Genomic DNA, 20,781 nt, shown 5'->3' on the forward strand with positions numbered 1-20,781 from the left:
AGATAGATTGGTCAGAATAATTCTTTGTGCTAGCAAAATTTATCGGGAGGAGTCTACAGTTTGCTGAAGCTTGTGATATCTGAAACACGAGCGCTGTTTTGCTAAAAGTTTAAAGTGATTCTGATTGGTTTAAACTGATTCCCCACTTCAGGGCATCAGCGGACCGAAGTCGGGACTGAGCAAAGCCGAAACAGATTCCGCGTCACCTTCCTGTAGCTGTCCAAGCCTATGTAGAAACGGCAAAGGCCTTCATGATTTGAGCTCAGGCACTCCCTGGCTATGTCTTGCATCCTCCATCCCCAGTAGACGCGGGTTCGCCTGCGGGGTCTAAGGATGAACACTTTCCAAGCTGGGGGATGATATCCTCCAGTACCTCCTGGATGGGAGAGGGGTAGCATGCTGCCTAATGAAGTCAGCTTGATAAAATGAAATACCCAATGGACCATACCAAGTTTGACAATGTACTTAGCCTTCGTGCATCCGAGGATGACTCAAAAATATATAGCTGACCAGATTGCTGGACTCGAATAGCCACAATGACATCAGATTCGCATTCCAAACTAAACTCTACCGCTTTCTTAAATAAACATTTCCTCTGTCTAAGTCTCTGTTGGGCTTTTGCTCGAGCGCTCTCGGACTGACGCTTTTTTACCCAAGAAGATTTCTTAGACATCGCTTCCCTTGTTAGATGAATACCCAAAGTCTTAACATGGGTGACATTGGCGTCTTTTAAATCTTTGTCCTCGGGCTTTAAGGACCACTGCGGAAGCACTGAGGTTTCTGGTGTTTTCGGCCCGCAGCCGCACCGCAGTCGCACCACAGCAGGGCCATCTTGTAGCTACTCGTACTATAAAAACCCCACGGCTCTTCACGCTGGTGTCTGCCGTCTATTCTTCCCTTGCTTTACTTGGCCGCCTGTCCTTAAGTCGAACAAAGTATGGATGCGATAGCGATTTATGCGATCACCGCTGGCGGGATTTTTGCTACACTTTTCTTAACGCGGACTCTTTGTTAACTCGCCAAGTGGTCAAAGTTTTTCTCTATTCTAGTTTCTCGACATCTAACACTCCCTTTTATGGTTGATAGACACCAGCTATGGGGTCCATGGACCCTAATTAGTGCCCTTCTTTACGTATCTTATGCTATTATCAACCTTTTTCTGATCCTTTTCAGGATGAAATCCTGGTCTGGTGCTGGCCGCCAGGCAGGAGAGCTGACCCTAGTCAACCTGATTTTCCTTTTATCAGCCACCCATCTGAGCTATCTGGCTGACCTTGTAAGCATTACATGTCGCACTTGTCGCCGGATTCATCGTGCCGTTGGCTGGATGACTGTTGCCCTAGTATCATTTCACATTGTTGTGGAGGTGCAGAACAAGCAATTTAGCTTCCCACTCCACTCGATGCAAAACCTCTTTACCCTCATTGTATGTAATATTCACGACACCAAGTGCTCAACTAATAGGATACAGGGTGCCTGTTCACTGGGTGTCCTTTCCCTGCTCTCTATTCCATGGTTTCGGCATTTCTCGTACGAGATCTTTCTTTGAGGACATCAAATCCTCACAGCGCTCTTTGTTTATGGAATCTGGCGACATCTTCCAGCCCGGAACCAGCCCTCAAAAATCTGCCTCCTGGTAGCGCTGGGGATCTTCGGACTGACCTTATTTCTACAGACAATGACCCTCTTCTATCGAAACGGGCTGTTCGCCGGCCATGGGTTCCTAGGGCTGTTGTTTCCTTTAGTGCTAAGAAAACTAAGGAAGAGCATCCTGTTATAACAGCTGCCCATATCCGTATTCTTCTGCCTCGGCCTTCGAAAGTGGAAGCTGGCCAGTACATTAACCTCTTAATGCCATCAATCAGTCTATCATCATGGATGCAGACACATCCCTTTACAGTGGTATCATGGTCAAGAGATAGGCAGGATACCATAGAGCTCCTCCTCCAACCACGCGATGGCTTGTCTGCCGACCTTGTTGGCTACGCGCCCGCTGCGAAAGAAAGCTCGATTTATTTCCTAGCCTTGTTCACCGGCCCTCATGGAATGGTCGAAGATGTCAGTCATTATGGAAGCGTCTTGGTCGTCACTAGTGGATTTGGGATCGCAGCAGCAATTCCATACCTTAAGAAAATGATCTATGGTTATGATACCTGCACCTCCCAGGTTCGCCGACTCCATTTGATGTGGGAGGTAAAGTCCGTTGTCGAGATGGCCGTGGCCCAGACCCTGCTGAATAACCTCCTGGAAGACGACATCATGAATAATGGCTATGTTCGTACCAAGTTTCATGTCCGGGCACTCCACCTGATGCTGACCACAATCATGGTTCTAAATTCTCCAGATCTCGATCTACGTCAGGGACGGCCTTGGACCAAACCGACTTCCTTTCGGTGAGCATGATCGGGTTCTGTCTTTACCAGGGACTGCCCGATTATCAAAATATTGTATCCCTTGAGGCGTCTGGCGACCAGATTGAAAGGTTGCCTAATGTCCGGGACAAGCAAGGCAGGACGTTGGTGATGGGTAAGTCATCTAAATGCCCTCATGAGCTACGCACTGAAAATATCTGTCTAGTCTCCGCAGCCGACGGAGTGCGAGATCACATACGGAAGACAGTACGAGGACGTCTTCATCAGGGCGTGAAACTCTTTGAACTCGAGTACCAGCCGTGCGCTGTCTGAGAGCATTGTCGGACATGGGAGGGCTGCTGGGTTGGGACTGGAATCATTCACGAAGGTAAGTCTTCCGATCCTGGAATGATATGTGTTGGGAGCTGTGGGTGACCGTGGGTGGTGTAGGGGGGAATCGCTGAATGGGATGCCATTGGAATGAGCGCAGCCATTCGGCTGAGTAGCTTACTAGTCACTAGTTTATTTAACGTTACATTATTACTTGTTTCCAGTTTCCTTGCCTGTTGGCTGTCTGTTATGTTGGCGTGATATAAACTGTTATGTCTTTACATGAGGTCATATGTGCGGCGCGAGTTTGGTTCCTAAGTCTATGTTTGATATAAGCAAACCCACGCTGGTTAGATCTGTTCCGCTTTTATCAAAAGTTATATTTCTAGGTCCTACAAGAACTATTTATCTAGGTAGCTTGTTCTTGTTTTGGCATAACATGTCATCCTTCTCACTCTAGTTTGAATGGTGGGACTATTGTTGATTCTAGAGTTATACATTGTTTATACTGATCGGGGGCGTACTTCTACTAGAAGGGCTTTGAATTGAGGTATATTTTATATCTAAAACAAACGCCACTAGCGGTACCTTTTACAGGTGCCGTACCTTGGCAGGAGGTTGAAAGTCGGTAAGCGCGCAGACTTAAATAGACTGTTAAGACATTAAGGATCGCGCCACTAGTCTCAACAGAGATACTTGCGTATGTTGAGCTGAGATGTCGCTTCTAGCGGTACATTCATCTATGAGGTTGGTGCAGATGCTTTGTCATGAAAGAGGCAAGCTGTCACAGCGGGTGCCTCAGGCCACCGCGACAGGCTTCCGACCCGTGGCGTTCCTGCTCCTGCTGCTTGTCGCGATGGTAAGAGCCTGATGGCATGGCTAAATCCGGGAATGGAGCTGTTTTTTGGCTTCTAGCACCACTGCCGCGCGAAGATTACTCAGATTATATTGAAGTACTATAAGAATGGCCATTAGATATCCAAGGGCCGGCGTGAGACGCTCTTTGATAATATACTGTGAAGTAACCTCCTGGAGCAGGAGATGAGTAAAGCATGCCTCATGCAGGAAATGTAGGTTTTGGTCTCCGCGGGCGTAGAGATAATGGGGCGGGATCTCGTACGAGACGACCACGATCACCGCGGGAGTCGACCTCTTGCGCACAAAGACATATATCATGACTGATTAGGGGTGGGTTACATCGTACACGAGGCCTGCTCTTCCAACTAACGAACTGGGTAGGGGGTCTTCTTCGAAGGTCTGGATTGCGCTTGGTGGGGGGCTTGTTGGACTTTTGCTGATCATTGGAGCGGTCTGGTTCTGAATGAGGAGGCGGAAAGCGAAGAAGGCGCAGAGTCGGGGTGAGCCGACAGGGGATATAGCGGATTTGGAAGGTGGATTTATGGTTGATGATATTAGTAAACTAGATGTGAAGAAGAGCGAGTTACCTGTGAGGGAGGATGCAACTATGGAGTTGTCGGCTGCAGAAAGGGCAGTTGTTAAGGGAAGAGCGCACAGAGCGGAAGAGAGAGATGGTATATGGACCCCCTCCATAGGACTGTTTGGACGGATATCGCAACGCTTGTAAGGATGATCGGCTGGTTAGATCAATGTTCCTACGGTAACGACTGTGTAAATAAAGCTATATGGAGATAGAAGCTACTCGTTCCGAAATTTCCCACAGGCCCCATGTCTTCGACGGACAGAAAGCAAATGCTCGCCGCGCTCAGCCATCGTAACCGGCTTAGGAGGGGTCGTATTAATGTGAACCATCTGGATACTCTTAGGCTTGTGGAACCTCCAAACGATCAACATCCGGTCCCCAGCCACTGACCCCGGAGATCTTGACAACATTCTTTCCAGCCTGCAGCTCAACGTGCACCACGCTACGATCAGCCTGATTCCAAATGAGGGTGGTAGGCAGGAAAGCAATCGTCTGCGCCTGCCCATTCACCTCCACGGCTGCGTACCGATCCCCGCTCACATACCTCACAACAAGCGTAACAGGCCCTGCTTTCTCCGCGTTGACCTCAAAGGTAACAGCCCCATCGACACCATTGCTATCACCCCCAATCCACCCGGCCGCCTGACCCTCACTGCACTCCCAGCAACCGACAACCCCCGCACCGCCACTGAGGACTCCATCATTCTCGCCCTCGAATGCCGTGATAGCAGCACCGGGCTTCCACGTTCCCGCGGCGACATCCACGCTCCACGAATCGTGCCAGTTCAGAGTCACGGTTGTGCCGTCGATGATCAGCGGAAGCCAGACGTACGTGCTCGCGGCCAGGTTATGCTCTACCCATCTATCACCCATGTAGATTGCCCCGTTGGTGCCTAGCGGTAGGATATAGCTTGTCTGGCTTAGGTGTGTCTTTGAGCCGGCGGGGGCGAAACTGGCCCAGGATGACCACGGGCCTGAGAGTGAAGTTGCAGTGCTGTAGATCTATTCAAGGATTTGATGTATTAGAGTCTCGAGAGGTTAGAAATAGGGAAGGGGTTGGAATATTGGGTAGCATAGCATACATTATCATTCGGCGCCCACCCCGTCATCCACGATCCGAAAATATAATAAGTATCACTGCGCTTCACGAACGCCGGCGACTCAGCCCAGACGCCTTCGAAGCCAAATGTGATCTCTTTGATGCCCAGGTAGTCGTCCGTGAGCTTCATGATGCGCGTGCCGTATTCGCGCTGGGTGTTGTATTGTTAGTTTGGAACAGATTTGTAGTTTCCTCCACCATCTCTTTTTTTTTATATATATATCTTTCTCTTTCGCTACATCCTAAGAGGGAATTTGTAGGAAAGGAAGAAACAACTCACATCCTCAGTAAGTAAATACCCCGACCCATCGTCATCCTTAAAATGCCCAATGTCGCGACTCTGCTTATCCAGCGGCCGGAAACTGCCCTGGTACGCGTACTCACCGCAGACGGTATCGCTCGTCGCGACGCCGGTCCGCGCGTCCGTGTAGTCAGGCGAGTCGACGTGCATCCACATGACGTACTTGCCCGTCTTGTCATTTCTAAGCACTTTGGGCCGCTCGATCAGCCGGTTTGGTCCGATGTCGGTTCCCGCGCCTGCTGCGCTGTCGTCGCGGCTAAGGAGGCGGCCTTCAAATGCCCAGTCAATCAGGTCTTTCGACGAGTAGCAGTTCACGGCTTGGAAGAGGTGGCCTTCAGTCTTTTCTTCGCCGATCATGTAGTAGATGCCGTTTTCTTCGCTGGTGCGGCTGTGTTAATAGAGAGTCTTTGGGTTGTAGGTCGGGTTCATCACCGGCCCGAAATACGAAACGAACTCACATGATGCCGGCGCCGTGGGCCTGGATATGTTTGCCTGTGTTGGCCTAAAGAACGATGAGTATGTAGGTCCTCGATCAAAACTAGGGCAGTTGTATATCGTACAGCGGTCCATGTCGCTCCAGGGACAAGTTCGAGAGCGGCTTGTGTGAAACTAGCGAGGAGCAGCCCCCCAAGAAGCCAGCGAGACGAGTACATCATGCTCATAACGTGCATTGTTGGTATCTGTGTAAAAGTGGGAATGGATCCCGATTCTCTTTGGTCGCAGTTTATGAATTAAGCAGGCAGGGTCATTGCAATCCTTTTATAGTTCTCTGAACTCGGTCAGGCATACACGTGACATCCATGGACGATATGGTCTGTCCCCGTTAATGAAAGCTGACAGAGTCTGTGTGTGCCAGTGCGCTCGAACAAAAAAATGTGGCGTTGTTTTCAGCATGATTAAACCGAGACAAACCGGAGAATTTATCCTAGAGTGGTCGAGCTATTGGATCTTCTTCAGTGTGCCAAGGCCTCAAAGACCGCATTGACAAAAAGCGGACAGTGGCGCTTCGGGTGGGATTGCTAGATTGTGGATACGAGACAAGGGCGCTTTGGGTCTAAAATAGCTCCTGACTATTGGAGTCTGTTTATACGTGATAACCGTGGGGATATGAGTCCCTGTTCAGGACGTCGGCCAAGTTCGTCAGTATTATGTGGGCGGCTTGCTTCACCGTGGGGTAAGTGCTCCCTTGATAATTTAGGTACGCCAGTAGACACTGTATTCAATTCGTAACTGTTTGTATCGATTTTCAGCCTTAGGGAAAGCTAGTCATCCTCTTTAGAAATTTTTATGCAGCTTTAATGGATTTCTAGCTAAGATTATGTTTCAGCTGATACATGGCTCTATGGAAATGCCAGGGTTTTGGGCGAAGATCTTGGGTCTCTTGCTCGCAATTCATGAATGATGGAGCCAGGGCCAGGGCAATCTTTTTATCCCTGCCCACCCTCAGTCAGGGTTGTATAACATTGGTGTTTCAGAGCCCGTTCACACGAGAATTCACGGCCAGCCTGTGCTAGTGCGCTCGAACAAAAAAGAAACAGCACCCATTCAGCCATGATTGAGCGGAGAAAACACGGAGCATTTCCTTGGTGCTGTGGAGCCACGAACGAGGTTTATCCTGGCTTCGTCCCTGTTGCAATCCTTGCTGCAAGGAATCGAAGCCCGCGTTGACAAATCTGCAGGAACTACCCCGCAAACAAGCGGATAGTACCATGCTTCGGGGATACCGGACCTGCCGGATGCAAGTGTCAGTCTGCCAAGTAGCGGGGATTGGGAAAATGGAGAGAGCAATTGTCCTGAAGGAAATAATGATTAGCGCTGATGACCCTTTTTTTAGGCCAAAGTCTTTCGGGCCCCGGGACTTGTGGTATGATGCCGTTCGAGGGAGTTAATCTACCTAGCTATTGCCCAGACTCCGCCTCGGCTTTGTCTAGATAGTAAGGTACTCTGGGACTCACATGAATAGGTAGTGATTAATGAAGCCGATTTTCACGTTATGACCGCGGGGGTCTGAGTCAAAATGGTATCGGGGTATAGGTGACTTGGCTGTGGGTACATGTGCCCAATCAAAAAAAGTAATTATGACTTATTATTGTTATGCAGGGCCATGATGCATATTTATTTTCTCTGCACCCCCAACCACCATATTAAACAAAAAGCAAAGACCCTAACGCCATCATAACATAAGGCACGCGGACTATGATCGCTGTCTTACTCAGACTGGCAGTGTGCTGAGTCCGTAGTGGGCCCTATGTAATAATAGCGCCGTGATATCGGTCAGACATGGCCGTGCCTCTTCGCATTCCTGTGGCTATCTATGTTGGCCCCAATTGGCATGCTGCGGATGCGTGCGTGGAATTCGACCCTGCAGCTTCCTTGTGGATCGGTATCTGTGGCTCTCAATTATTTTAAGACACCACCGACAGTGCGGTCTGGTTTTATCGGCTTAAAGTACATTTATGACTGTATGTCCTGCAAGAATACAGGTGCGCTTCCATGCTGCTTGCTATAGCTGCTGGGATATTGAGAAGAAATTGGGCAATGCGATCCAACCTCTGTCTTTGCCGTGAATTTTCGCCTCCAGCAACTGTTTCCTCACAAGAAAATCACAGAAACAAATAATATGCAGAGTATATTCGATGGTTAGGTCAAGTCCGCCTCCTACTGTAATAGGGGTTTGCAAGGGGTCACAAAGGGTCTCTGGAGGTGTGGCCCGTCTTTATATCTCCGACCCTAATCCACTCCATAAGCTTAGCCGCCGTGATATTCAACATTTCGGATCCCTAGGATTGGCCTTTGCAGGCTATCGATCTTGGCCTGGGGCAAGTGGCATTCCAATAGCTAATCTGAGCGATCTGCACGATTAGACCATTGGTTCCTAGCGTCAGGTACGATTATGAAGCGAGTGGCGATAAATCAAGGAAATTGGAACCACCTGCTCGTACAAGGATGAAATGTGACTTGATTCGACCCTTACTAGGGCCTGTAGTCCTACGAACATTAGCTGCCGAGCTTCCAGGGTCCCGTTCTTGTCCAATCGCTTGATCTTGCTAACAAAATAGGCCTGATTATTTTGCTTCAAGTTAACACATAATCTAGACCTCGGTGGCAAGGACTCGATAAGATCCGGGCACTATCACTGACTTGCGTCCTTGTTTCGAGGTGTTTCTAGCCCGATATAGGCTAGTAACCAGGGTGATCAAGTTTATGCCACGCAGAACTTCGTACTGAGGCAATTATCATATGATTGAGGAGATTTGAGCCGAGTAAACCATCAGCGGCGCCAGCCTGGTTCTTTCACAGGCGCAGGGCTTCTGTGATTTTTGATAGCTACTTAAGAAAGACTCATTCCTCTTCTTGTTCTCAACAACTTGACCAAGCTTCGTTTTCCAAACCTATCACTACACGGATCTTCAGACTCATTCCCAAGAATAATTATTCTACTCAAACTTCAGAATGCATTTCCTGTCTGCTATTGCAATTTTCGTTACCCTTGGGGCAGTCAGTGCCGCCCCAAATGGTGGAACCGGCTCCCAGTGTACCACCGAGCAGGCTAATAAATGTTGCACCGGTCTCACGAAAGGCGTTCTGAACATTGACATTCTGCCTGCACTCTGTCTTCGTAAGTCTTTGCTTCTCACGTTTTTGAATACTGTTGATTGTTTACAGCCTTGATTGATAATTGCAATAACCAGGCAGCATGCTGTGAGACAAATGGAATTGTTAAATACCTGTCCTTGGCTTTTATTTCCATTTTAGAACTGACATCATATAGGGACTTCTGAACTGCCTGACTGTGCAGGTTTAGTACCGGAAGCCCCACAGGATGCGAGGCGTGCAACCATCTTGAATAAGGGAGACCGTGGAGGCCGACAAACGAGCAGATCACATAAGTTTATTTAACACTCTTTAAGCATAGCATCACCATTCAACATTTTGATCTACTACAAATTAACACCGTTTGCTGTTACCACTACATATACTTTATGGCGACCTATGAGTTCGTTAAATTTCCGCAAGATAATTTCCCCAGCAGCCCAAACCTTAGAAGTGAGCTCGAGGGCGCAGAGAAGCTGATTGCAGTCGTCGAGATGGTTTGTAGAAAGGGCTTACCTTCCAAAAATGGCTTTAAATTGGACGGGGCACTTACTCTGAGGAATGAAAAGTATCAAGCTCAATCCAGCAGGAAAGATGGCAAGGTCTCCAACACTGCTCCGCAGTCATCTCTCTCGCAAATCCAAATGCGCGAAACAGCCCCAGACATTGAAAGTATCTTTCTTGAGCGCAAGTCACGGCTCACGTCGCCTCGGATCTCGGATGTACTATGTTGGCCGTAGCCTTGTCTTCCCACAGATACCACCCGTCCAGCACATACTCTTTGATGAGACACACTCTGGACAGACCATATTTTAAAACATGGCCCTTCGAGGTCTGCTCGGCGATCAGAGTAGGGCAAACCACATGCTTTGTGCCCAGGCCTAGCACACCCAATCCTTCCGACTTTTAGACCGGCAACTGTTCCATCTCGGGGACTCCCGCCTAGGTTGGGTCAACAGATGGTTTGACGGATTGAACTTGCCATCTTCGTCGGGTTCAACCCATCGAAGTTATTGGTCTACCTAGCGTTTCGACGTGTATGTCCAGAAGTGAATCTTTCACCGACAAAGCGTAAGCACGGGCGTCGATCCTATGAATACCCACTACCATTGCAAGAGCCATGCGGAGAACGAGTAGTAGTAATACAGGTAAAAAGGACGGTCCGGAGCTTGCCCGTGGCTGAGCCTAACGAGGTCTCCAGCGAGCGGTGTCTTCGAGTCTTAAGGAGTTGCGAGCCTTAACGAGGTCTCTGGGCCTTGAACGAGGTCTGTCCGGTATCAGCTTGACTGCCTGTGTCACCGGTTCACTACCTCCTCGCCACATCCCGCACGATGCGATCCCAGACCGTATGCAAGCTCAGGGGTGTCCTGTCTTCTTTTTAGGGCGACACCACTTTCACTGGTCTTGCAAGACCAAATTCTGGGCCCGAGTGCGAGTCCGGTAAAAGAAGTCGGATGGATTTCATATCCCGTTGTCCCCTGATTTTGGTGTGGTTGTGCGGTCGTGCACCGCGCCGACCGCACCGACCCGGACCGCACAACCACGGCGGATTCACTTTGGTCTCCCCAACTGGGATTAACACCGGACACCACGAGAAGGTATGAATCCGTTGTCCCAACAGCCTGGCGAGGACTGTTGCCTAGTGCGAGCTCACTTGGGGCGAAGTCATACAGCATGTATGTATGTATGTATGACTTTACCCTGACCCCCCGCTAAGTTGAAAGCGATCTTCCACTACTGTATGACTTCATCGCTTTCAACTTGCCACAACAACAATGTCTGCAGGATATGCAGGACAAATAAGGAGGGAATCGTAATAGAAAGGCGAGAAGGCCAGAAGCTCACGGACTGCAAGACGAGTGGATAGACGGAGACAGGGCAGTGCTTGGCGTCGGCTTAACGCCCACGAGCTTCCTAGGATCTGTCACTTGAAAGTTGCACCGGAAGTTTATTTATATTTTGTATCTCAAGCGTACACTCGGGGGGTTCTTCATGAAAAACATAAAGTACAACACCTCGTCCAACTGGGTCAATCCTTGCTGACTCGGATCCCACAACAGGAAGACACCCTCATATTCCCATCACTCGAATGCGAAGCGAGCGAATGTCTTGTCTGCTCGAGCTCCCCTGTACAAATGCGATCGAGTGCTCTGTCATTTCCACTATGACTACTGGTAGCATCGACGATGAGTCACCGTACGGTTCATATCGTCTATCCCGCTTCTTTCTCCCAGCCGTTTCTGTGCATCAGGTCATGTGCTGATGTGTCTACCTGATACAACTCCAAACTCCAACGGGCTCATACTACCGTGTGTCTCTCGGCATTCAACACCGTGAAAGAATAGCCTCCTTGTAGATTGGATTCCTGGCGCCAATGGGTGACCATCGTTGCCCTCGGATGCTGTATAGCGTATTTTCAAACCTGGAAATCCGACAGACACCGGGAGGAGCCGATGTTTCGTCATGCTAGAGCCGTACCTTCATACACGACGAGGTTGTTAGTCGAGTCTGCTTGCAAGGAGAAGGTGAGCCGAAAATCCCGCCACTACTAGCCGGCTAAGTTAACAATAACCATCTCAGCTTCGAATCGAGTGGACAAGACCGAGCACAGCCGTACCAAACAGAGGGCCCAACCACCGTCTGATACAGTCCCACCTGATCCCTCTCCGCGTTGCTCAGCTTGTCGACATATACGAGCGAGCGGGATTGAACATTCGGACATACAAGGAGCTGCATACTATCAAAAGTGTTTGTCTCATCCCTGTTGGACCGAAGGTTGGTAGATTTGATTCCTAAACTTGCCTTTTTTCTGTCCAAGCACAAGCACTATGTGCAAAGCCTATATACTTTGAATGTCACTGCAGCTGAATGTCAGTCAAGCTATCGTGTATCCTTTGTCCATCGAGACCGTCCTTTAACACATCGCCATTGGTGACGCAAGCAGGTCTTGCCAGCAAATCGCCGAAGGCTCTACGTCCCCCGGGCCCACTGTTCTTTGAGCATCGATGATGCTTCCTCAAACTCATCGCGTCCCGGACGATATCTGGCATATCACTGTTCGAGCAATTCACCGTGAAGGTGGGTTTGATGTCTCTAACAACACCACAAGAGCCATCGGGTTGTATCACCTCTTGGACTATCCCGTTCAGCCTATACTGGACTTTCTACCCCAAATAAGCGGTCATGTCATGTTTGCTTTGGGGAGGATGGGTCAAGGGCGTGCCTGATACGACCACACGTAAATTAGAGCAACCCCGTGCGGATATCACCCAACCCTGAGCGGTGATCGTGGACAGATGTCTTTACCAGGTCTGGTTTCAGATGGCTAGTTGGACCCCAATTGGACTTCAACCGTGTTTTACCAGCAGCGGAGAATGAAGTATCGCATGACTCGGGAATACGCCCCAGAAAGTAATGGCCGTGTTACGCCCACCATACAACGAGTAAGTAAGTAAGTTGTCGGAACGTGGTCGTTACAGTATGGACTAGTACGGGCATAGCCAATTGAGTTCTTGAGAGTGTGATTTTTATATACTATAGAAAGTGCAGAATAAATAGGGGATGAGCTTAGTAAGGTCGTTGAGAGCCTTAGGATCATCAGGCAGATGGGGGTGCTGAATATTCCGGGCGCACTAGTAAAATTGCGACCCTCTTTTGTTGACATGAAATATTGCGGTTTTGTCATTTTAGTTAGTTAGTTGAAGAATTCAATACCCCTGAGGTGACCCATACATTGTCGTACAGGCAGATTTCTGTCAAAATATATATTTTGATCAACAAGCCATGGAATATCTCTAAGCTTCTTTTAGAGGCTGGGTATCACCCAAAAAGCATTAGGCTAGATGGGAATTCCCATATTAACCCATGGTTGTTGAAATATCAATTTGTACTCTATCGCACTCTGCAGGATCAGGTCCCGTGGAGTGATATTCAGCTGTTGTTGGATCAGGCACACGGGGAATTGGTGTCAACGACCACTCAATTTTGGAACACGGTCGATGCCCTCCAGAACAAACGACTGTCATCTTATTTGCCGGGCTCTGGGGTCATTCACGCAGACTGGCCCGAGCAGGGAGGCGTGGCTACGCAGGGCCACGAGTTCCCCCTCAGTCTCTCCGAATCGAATATCCCGCTTCTTAATCAGCAAGAGCCGTCTGCGACCAACCAGAATGGATCTCTTGTCTGAAGAGGGATCAATATAAATTCTTTTAGACCTAGTTAATCGTGCAGTAGAACTGACTGTTCAGCATATAGCCAGTACGCAAATGGCTTATGACAAAGCATTTGGCAGCATCTCCACCATACCATGACCAGTTAGAAGTAACCGATTAAGTGTAATGCAACCCGATTTTAGTCCTTTACCGGAGGTTAGCCTTTTACTTTTGGCAAAGTCTGGAAAGGAGGATGGGAGAAAATTGCATATGTGGCTCTGCGAGTTTCAACGGAAAGTCAGCACATCTTGTGCGCACTCTCATCGTTCATTCTTGATCTTTGGCAGAAACCTGCCATGAATCAAATTCACATCCAGCCAAAACACGTGTGGAGCAGTTTTTTCCATAGTAATGATTTTCAGACACTGTACCGCTTTTATCAAACGTCAAGGATCTTGTTTTTGCAATAGTCTCGACCGATGTCAAATCATTTGCAAAAACGTACGATACTTAAATAATACCCTAAAGTTTCGTTGGTCCAGGCAAGGCTTTCGAGATGCAGACCTGGGTATGGAAATGGTGCGACAAAAAGAGTACAAATGAACAACAAGGCTTGAACTGAAGAAAACTTAAATGACTCGCTTAAATTACCTCACGACTATAGCCGGTTGGCCTCGGGAAATCCTTTCGGTACACTAACTTACATTTCCATTCATATTCCTAAGGTGTTGCGTAGCTTGGTGGAGGATTGGCGAAACAAGAGGTCTAAATGCACAATGACAAGATGGTACAGGAGTGGACACGCTGTCAGTTTGGAATCGAGCCCATCGAGACATATTTAGCGGCCAACTAATGTACGGGCGTCTATTCGCTTCCTCGCATTCTTCTCCATTTAGTCCTTGGCAGTCGAGTCACCTCAGGGCAAGCACGGGCTGATACCTTGCTCTGATCCAAATGGCCGGAAATCAAACTTTAATCACTGTTGCCCCGACGAAGAGATCGCCGGATGCTCTGGTCCTCGGTGGCTTTGTTGTTGCCCCGTTTTGCCACTTTCTTCATCTCAGTCTCCACGATCGCCAATCGAGCAAAGATATCAGCCAAGTCGTTGCGAACGGTTTCATTGCAGGTGCTTTGGACATACGATGAGCTCTCAATGGACCTGTATAGAAGATTAGCGCTTTATGTTTTCACCCGAAGGTTGATCCACAACTGACTTCATTCGGGTATTTAGACTGGATATTGTCAGCAGGCAATCCGAAATCAGACCTCGCGATGGGGACGGCGAACACCATCATGGTGTGAAGGCGGTGAGGTTGAGGCGGAAGACGCACGCGTCGTAGTGCCTGCCACCTTGGTCTTCTTATCTCCGATCCGGCTATAAAAGATGTTTCACAGTGGCGATGGGCTGCTCCTATGTACAATGGCATGAAATCAGTAATGGTGTTCGTGTTTTGGAGCACAAGATTTTACACAAATAACTTATATAGCGCAGCCAAAGGCGCGATAAATCACTCACATTATCAGGAAGAATGGACGTCTCAAGCTTCCATGCAGCAAAGCTCACAATCAAATGTCCTCACCTGTTATTGGCCCGCTCCTCTGGTTTACGTTCTTCACCTAAGGTATGATGTGTGCTTTGAAGCAACGGGACCAGAAATGGTGTGTAGGCCATGGCTTTGTGCAGAACTCTAGTGGGGGTGCTGTATCCTCGGGGCCCTCTGGTGCGATGTCAATGTTCACTGTCGTTCATTAGCTTATAGATCGACGAGCTAATCCATGACTCACATGTTCTGGTGGCCAAGCCTAGGGACGAAGAACGGCAAAGAGTTGCGGTCCTTGCGCTCGTGCATTGTGGCCCGTATGTCGGTTCTATTGGAATCGTATCGTCTTCAGGATCAGTATGCAAGTCAGGCTAAGATTCACATACCTGCGACGCGGATATTTGCGCTTTCTCTTGGGAATACACACAGGGTCTGTACAGTAGATCAGCTGAGTCTACTGCTGTGGCGGAGACCTCTTCGCATAGACACTTGGACCAGCCAGCCTAAGTCTTGTCTCTTTGATCGGCTGGCGTGAATGACAGTGCATCTGGTGGGGATCATATCTCTCACAGGCACTGTCTGGCTTGCTGGTCCACGATGTATTCTATAAATGTCAGTACATTAGAGATCCAGTACTCGATCAAAGGGGAGAGGACTTATCAAGTGGCTCAGACACAAACCTGCTCGATTTTGCAGAGTCAAGTGAATAAATTGTAGAGCAAATTGCCGGGGGTTAGAGGACGTATTTATAGGCTTCTCGGCTCATCCTGTCGGGTAAGTGCTTGGTAGAAAGCGTTGAGGGACACCTCTTGTAACTGAGGCCTGTCGAAACCCATGTCTTCTATGTACCGCAACTATTTGCAGTGACAATTTTCTGCCTTTAGATGCTCAGCGAGGGAGACGAGCAATAGTGGTGTTGAGGAAGGATGCTGAGTCGGTCAAGAAACGTTGGCTCACTGTTGAATCCTTCACGGCCGTCTTAAATTGAGGCTTTGTGGATGGATATATTCTGTCCGCAATGACAGGCTCATTTTCATTTTCTGATCACCTCACCTGTGAGCGACTCAATGTTGAATGACTAAAAAGCGCCTACAATTTCATCCCTAGAATCATGGACCTTCAACGAAAGTGGAAGTGTGCAAAATATATATGAGCATTCATATCTGGCCCTCAACATCGTGAGGCTTGATCAGTTTCCCCGACCGACTCGTTGATCACTATCCCTTCTATCAAATTGACTGCCAACCGCCGCTGAAATTAAAAATAAAATCCATTCAAAAGCTGACTGCGTTGATTGACCAATGTGGTGATCCATAACCACATCCGTTTGCATATTCTATAAGAGACACGAAGGCCTGATCGAAACGGTACTGCCCAGATCTTGACATCCTCCTGCGGACAAAACGGATGCCCCGAACAGCTCGCCAGACCAGGAAAATAAAACAGAACAGCAGCCCAGTGAATTGCCAATCCTTAGCGAGATAGACAGATCACAGGAAAATCCTCATCATGTCCCCCCATTGGTAAGTGGAACGATTCGGCTTCCAATATTTTGGCAGACTATCGCAGTTCTCCCCTTCACAGCAGGAAGCAGAAACAAGACATACCTTGGCGACTTTGCCCTTTCAACCCATTGAAGGTGCTAGCAGACCTCGGACGCGACGATCCCAAGTTCACCTTTCCAGCAGCTCGACTTGTTGGACTCTATCGACGCCTATGGGAGTCGTGTGTGTTCAAGCACATTGATGGCGAGTAACTAGAGCAGCGCAACCTTGCTTTGAAGGAGGCTGGTACGCAGAGAGATGGTCTTCAGGTTCGCCATGACAAACAGTTATCCCGGCTGCGCTTTTTCGAACAGGCATTGGAATTATCCCGGGAACGACTGATCAGCCTACTCGACGACTGGAACCACCCTTTCAGGCCCAAACTGACAGGGTTGCCGGATGTTGAAAGAGAAGTGTGAGGAATTGCCTATTCCGGATTGCCCTGTCCTATCTTGGTGACAGAGAAATACTACAAGCGGCGACGCAGTGCAGGGAAAATTACCGCATGTAAAGCAGCTATATCTTTCCGATAGTTTATAGTAACAACGCATAAAATAGCCATTGTTTCATTATCAACGTCTTCACTGCAATGTGTCTGCGAGTAACCCCGCATGTTCTGGATCAATCTCACCTGTAATTACCCGATATATTATGCACAAAAAACCGTGGGTCCAGGGATAGTGTCGGGGGCAGCACAGTCAGCGGAGAATATGTCGAGAGACTCAAATATGGTAGAGATTCCATACGAGGCCAAAGGGACAGTCGGAAGCTAGTGCCTGTTGCACCAACAGCATGCCAGGTGATTGTTTCTAGCAACTGCCTGCGTACCCGACAGAGATTCCCCAGGGCCGTTTCAACCCGCGGCAGGAAGATCAGATCCTCTCCTATAGTATCACCAGATGTCCGGTCAAATAGTGCAAATCGAAATTCTATCAAGTGCACTTCTTTAGGGAAAAGGAGCGCTGACATGTAGAGGAAAATGTCGCCAGCCTGAGTAGAGATGGACAGAGGATCTGGACCCGTCCACTTGAAGGCCGACAGCTTGTCGTAAGTGGGATGAAAAAGGCATTCGATCAAGGAAGACCCTGAAGTCTCACATCCTGCAGGTTCACCCCCGTCCGAGAGGATCTGCCGAGGATTATCGGAGTCGGTGGCGAGACAGGGAGGCGGTGTCGGTATGCCAGAGGATTCATTTCAGATAGCGTGAAGGTCGAGATTCAAATCGTAGTCTACTATTGTAAGCACAAAACACCATTGAGGTAACGGGTACAGACTATCTTTGCCCGAGTCATTCATATCCGTCGAAAGCTCGCTGTCGAAGCTGCTGTAGGAAAGAAATACAGAAGTGTATAAAATAGAGGTTTAACGAGGGTTGAGAGAGATGGAAAGCTGGAGGCTGAGCAGATATCTTATTTCACTCTGATTACACAAGGTCAGGACAAACTAGGGGGAATTCATAGCCAGATGCTAAGTTATCGAATGCGTTGGATGTATCAACAGCCGTGCATCGTTGGCACCCGTCACCAAACCCAACTAAAGTTCACCAACAGTATAGACCTTATCTAAAATTAGCGCTAATCCTAAGGAGATAGCGCAAATAGATAGCGGAAAATCCAAATGTCATTCTTCCTGCCCATAAACGCTCTACCACATGGAGACTTTATCAAGGCTCAGGCTCATCGACAGAGTAGGCTTGAAGATCGCTCGCTTCCAAGGCTGAAACAACACCATTACAAAGAGCCTGAACCGCTCGTCTGCGGTCCCACAATACTGATACTTGTTCATCGCAGAGCTGTAGAAGGATGTCGCTGTCGCTTGCTAGCCACTCATTTGACGCTTGAAGCTGTCGCTGCTCCTCCTCGAGTCGTATTTTCTGGGCCGATTTGACGACGTAGCATTCCCATAGGCAAAAGTACAAGTCGAGCAATTTGAGGACTGGTGTAGCGAGGGAGACATTGAGGTTTACTACTTTCATGAACTCCGCCGTAAGGGTACCCCGTGTTCTCACTGGGATCTATTCAGTATTAGTGGGTTTTTTTCATTTCCTGCCGAGGGGGTATGACCGACCTTGGGTTCGATGGTTGTGCCGTTTGAGGCTTGCTCTGGATGGTTTTCCAACTTGGGTTCATCCTCTGGAGCTTGGGATACTCGGCACTGTCTCTTGGCTGGCCGATCAATTGGGGAAGGCGAAGTGGGATGGTCCATTTTGGTCATCAAGATGGATTGGATCAGAAATTGTGCTCGAGGGTCATTTATAACTGACAAGTCACGCCGAGGCTGCTGTCATTTCTACCAATGCTTCCTCGCCTAGGATCGACCGCACTTTTGAAAAGACAGTGAACAGTTAGCTCAACTGCTGATGCTCGATCTCCCCAGCTGCTCACCCCGAATTACTCACCGATATACGAAAATGAACAAAAATTTAAACGTTGAAAAATATCGTTACCGAACCTATTTCCTAACGGAAGGTAGTTTGCAAGTGTACTTCTGACGCATTGAATGCTAGACATCAAGTAGAGCTCGTTGAAACTTAACCGTGACATTAACTTGACTGCAAAACATTTGAAACCAAGAAAAGCAGATATATTGCGTTTGAGCATAATATTGATACCAATTGACGTTGGTAGCAGCCAATCTCGCATTTTGATACGGACCTACCAGAAGTAGATTTCACTAGGTCTTCTAGGCAACCAAACTTTCTTCTTAGTGACTGCAACAAAACCGTTTGATGAGTGTTATCATATCATTTTGTTTTGAACAGGCCTCCGGATATTATTGTTGTTTTCTAGATCCCACCGATCTCCTCAAAACTGCCGTCCTCCTTCCACGTACCACGAGCACGTTGACTGTGCGATATGAGGAAATCTTCCTTTTCGAGATTTCAAAGGCTTAAGCGAAAGCTTCATGAATTCAAAGATGCCTTTCTCAGTATCAGTCGATCAAAGTCTCTCCCAGAGATACATGTACCTGCCGCCGCTTCTGAATTGGAACGCACACGACGATCCGCCGCCCCGTCCCCAGAGGTGTCCCCAATGAAGATAATAGATCATAAAAATGAGACGAAAGGCACCTCGATCAGTTTCGATTCAATACCGCGAACATTCACAAAGCAGACTGGAACTAAACTCATTTTCAGTTCCACAACCTGAAAGGAGAGTAACGGGCTGGTCGGGTCGGTCGTGCAAGAACACGAGCCTTCGGGTGGCCATTCCGTGCGAAACTCGTGAGGGAAGTTGAGAGACCACACTGCGTGGACGAGTAACCAACTTGCGTTATTCGTGAATTCCATGTTTGTGCTGGAGGCATGTAACAGACAGCACAATTGAAGCCGCTTGTGGTCTGGAGAAAGTCCGGATCTTCGATTTTCACGGCTCGGGCCAACCTAAATGCACCTAGGAGTTTGTCGCTAGTTTTGCTTCTTTGCCAGGCGGTCCCTTTCGGTTTCTGAGACGGCCTCATTGGGGAACACGGCAGTGGCGACATTGTAGGGCATGCTGGTTGGCCATTGATGTACCAATAAAGCCGAATCATGAGATTCCGAGTAAATCGTGACATCTTTGGCTTGGTCTGGGCGCACATCCAACAAATTTAAAAATCGGCTGGCCCACACTTTTGGCCGACAGCGATGGCGCCTGCACTCAAAGCAAAATAACTGCTTTGCAGCCGATGAAAATCCCTGCGCTGATGGATACGCGAAAGGGGGGTTCAGGGACAGCTGAAAACACAATACTCCATTTATCCGGGAGTCAAGCGGCACGGTGTTTTGACAGTGATTCCCGTCATATCCTACCCATATGCACCGCTCACGGTGCAAAGGATCGCCCAATACTTGGCCTAATTCCCATTGGATATGAGCAGGATTCCAGGACATGATGAAGATGTAAATGTAAAAGCGTCTCGGGTCAATCGCGAGGTTTGCATATAATTTGCTGGAGAAGATATAGATTGTTGAGCTGGTATCTGTGATCATGTAGGGAGAGCGCAATATATATACGCTTCAGAAAGACATAGTGGGCTTTTATCTTGCTCTTTCGCCATTACATGTTCGAGCAGAAGAGGTGTGAGAAGAGGTTTGACTTAGCTAGTTCCCAACAATTCTCATCCTGTTCCTGGAAAGCGGTTATTATTTCCTGGGAGCTCTAGTCACATTTGTTAGGGATACACGCAAGGCATACACAATGAGCGGAGATACGATATGCGGGACCCACATGGTGCATCTGGGTTCACTGGTATGTATACGCGACTTTGCCCTTACAACTAGGCCTCAAGATCCTGGAAACCACCAAATGATTCCTAGCAGTGTATCAATAGAGCCTGAGAAAACGACATTAAGCGAGAACGTATCCCACATGTCGTGTCCAGAGCCTTCAGTCATGAAGCAATCATGACCCAACACGCCCTTCGAAATGCCCCTAGGCAACTTGCAATT

The 20,781-nt window shown here is 48.5% G+C and overlaps 7 protein-coding genes across 7 annotated transcripts; 4 read left to right on the forward strand and 3 right to left on the reverse strand.

Annotated features, from left to right (window-relative positions):
* Positions 1 to 277: 277 nt before the first annotated feature.
* On the reverse strand, positions 278 to 838 carry N7471_013064 (uncharacterized protein; the record flags this gene model as incomplete). Its single annotated transcript, XM_057285783.1, has 2 exons — positions 278 to 403; positions 449 to 838. Coding segments are annotated over 2 exons (516 nt in total), but the record flags the coding sequence as incomplete, so codon positions are not given.
* Positions 839 to 937: 99 nt separating this feature from the next.
* On the forward strand, positions 938 to 2,684 carry N7471_013065 (ferric reductase family protein; the record flags this gene model as incomplete). Its single annotated transcript, XM_057285784.1, has 6 exons — positions 938 to 1,010; positions 1,050 to 1,426; positions 1,472 to 1,530; positions 1,569 to 2,278; positions 2,362 to 2,526; positions 2,578 to 2,684. The coding sequence occupies 6 exons, from the start codon at positions 938 to 940 to the stop codon at positions 2,682 to 2,684; spliced, it is 1,491 nt and encodes a 496-aa protein (XP_057129777.1).
* A 1,777-nt stretch (positions 2,685 to 4,461) lies between these two features.
* Positions 4,462 to 6,193, reverse strand: N7471_013066 (uncharacterized protein; the record flags this gene model as incomplete). The annotated part of the gene is made up of 5 exons (XM_057285785.1): positions 4,462 to 5,124; positions 5,205 to 5,372; positions 5,502 to 5,910; positions 5,981 to 6,024; positions 6,083 to 6,193. The coding sequence occupies 5 exons, from the start codon at positions 6,191 to 6,193 to the stop codon at positions 4,462 to 4,464; spliced, it is 1,395 nt and encodes a 464-aa protein (XP_057129778.1).
* A 2,782-nt stretch (positions 6,194 to 8,975) lies between these two features.
* Positions 8,976 to 9,422, forward strand: N7471_013067 (uncharacterized protein; the record flags this gene model as incomplete). The annotated part of the gene is made up of 2 exons (XM_057285786.1): positions 8,976 to 9,141; positions 9,295 to 9,422. The coding sequence occupies 2 exons, from the start codon at positions 8,976 to 8,978 to the stop codon at positions 9,420 to 9,422; spliced, it is 294 nt and encodes a 97-aa protein (XP_057129779.1).
* Positions 9,423 to 9,505: 83 nt separating this feature from the next.
* Positions 9,506 to 9,856, forward strand: N7471_013068 (uncharacterized protein; the record flags this gene model as incomplete). Its single annotated transcript, XM_057285787.1, has 1 exon — positions 9,506 to 9,856. One exon carries the CDS (start codon positions 9,506 to 9,508, stop codon positions 9,854 to 9,856), a length of 351 nt encoding a protein of 116 aa, XP_057129780.1.
* Positions 9,857 to 10,447: 591 nt separating this feature from the next.
* Positions 10,448 to 10,919, forward strand: N7471_013069 (uncharacterized protein; the record flags this gene model as incomplete). Its single annotated transcript, XM_057285788.1, has 3 exons — positions 10,448 to 10,462; positions 10,499 to 10,714; positions 10,902 to 10,919. The coding sequence occupies 3 exons, from the start codon at positions 10,448 to 10,450 to the stop codon at positions 10,917 to 10,919; spliced, it is 249 nt and encodes an 82-aa protein (XP_057129781.1).
* An 8,839-nt stretch (positions 10,920 to 19,758) lies between these two features.
* N7471_013070 (uncharacterized protein) lies at positions 19,759 to 20,223 on the reverse strand (the record flags this gene model as incomplete). The annotated part of the gene is made up of 1 exon (XM_057285789.1): positions 19,759 to 20,223. One exon carries the CDS (start codon positions 20,221 to 20,223, stop codon positions 19,759 to 19,761), a length of 465 nt encoding a protein of 154 aa, XP_057129782.1.
* Positions 20,224 to 20,781: the final 558 nt, after the last annotated feature.

This window comes from Penicillium samsonianum (assembly GCF_028829775.1).
Source record: "Penicillium samsonianum strain IBT 33392 chromosome Unknown utg000008l_segment0_segment0, whole genome shotgun sequence".
NCBI classification, from domain to species: Eukaryota; Fungi; Ascomycota; class Eurotiomycetes; order Eurotiales; family Aspergillaceae; genus Penicillium; species Penicillium samsonianum.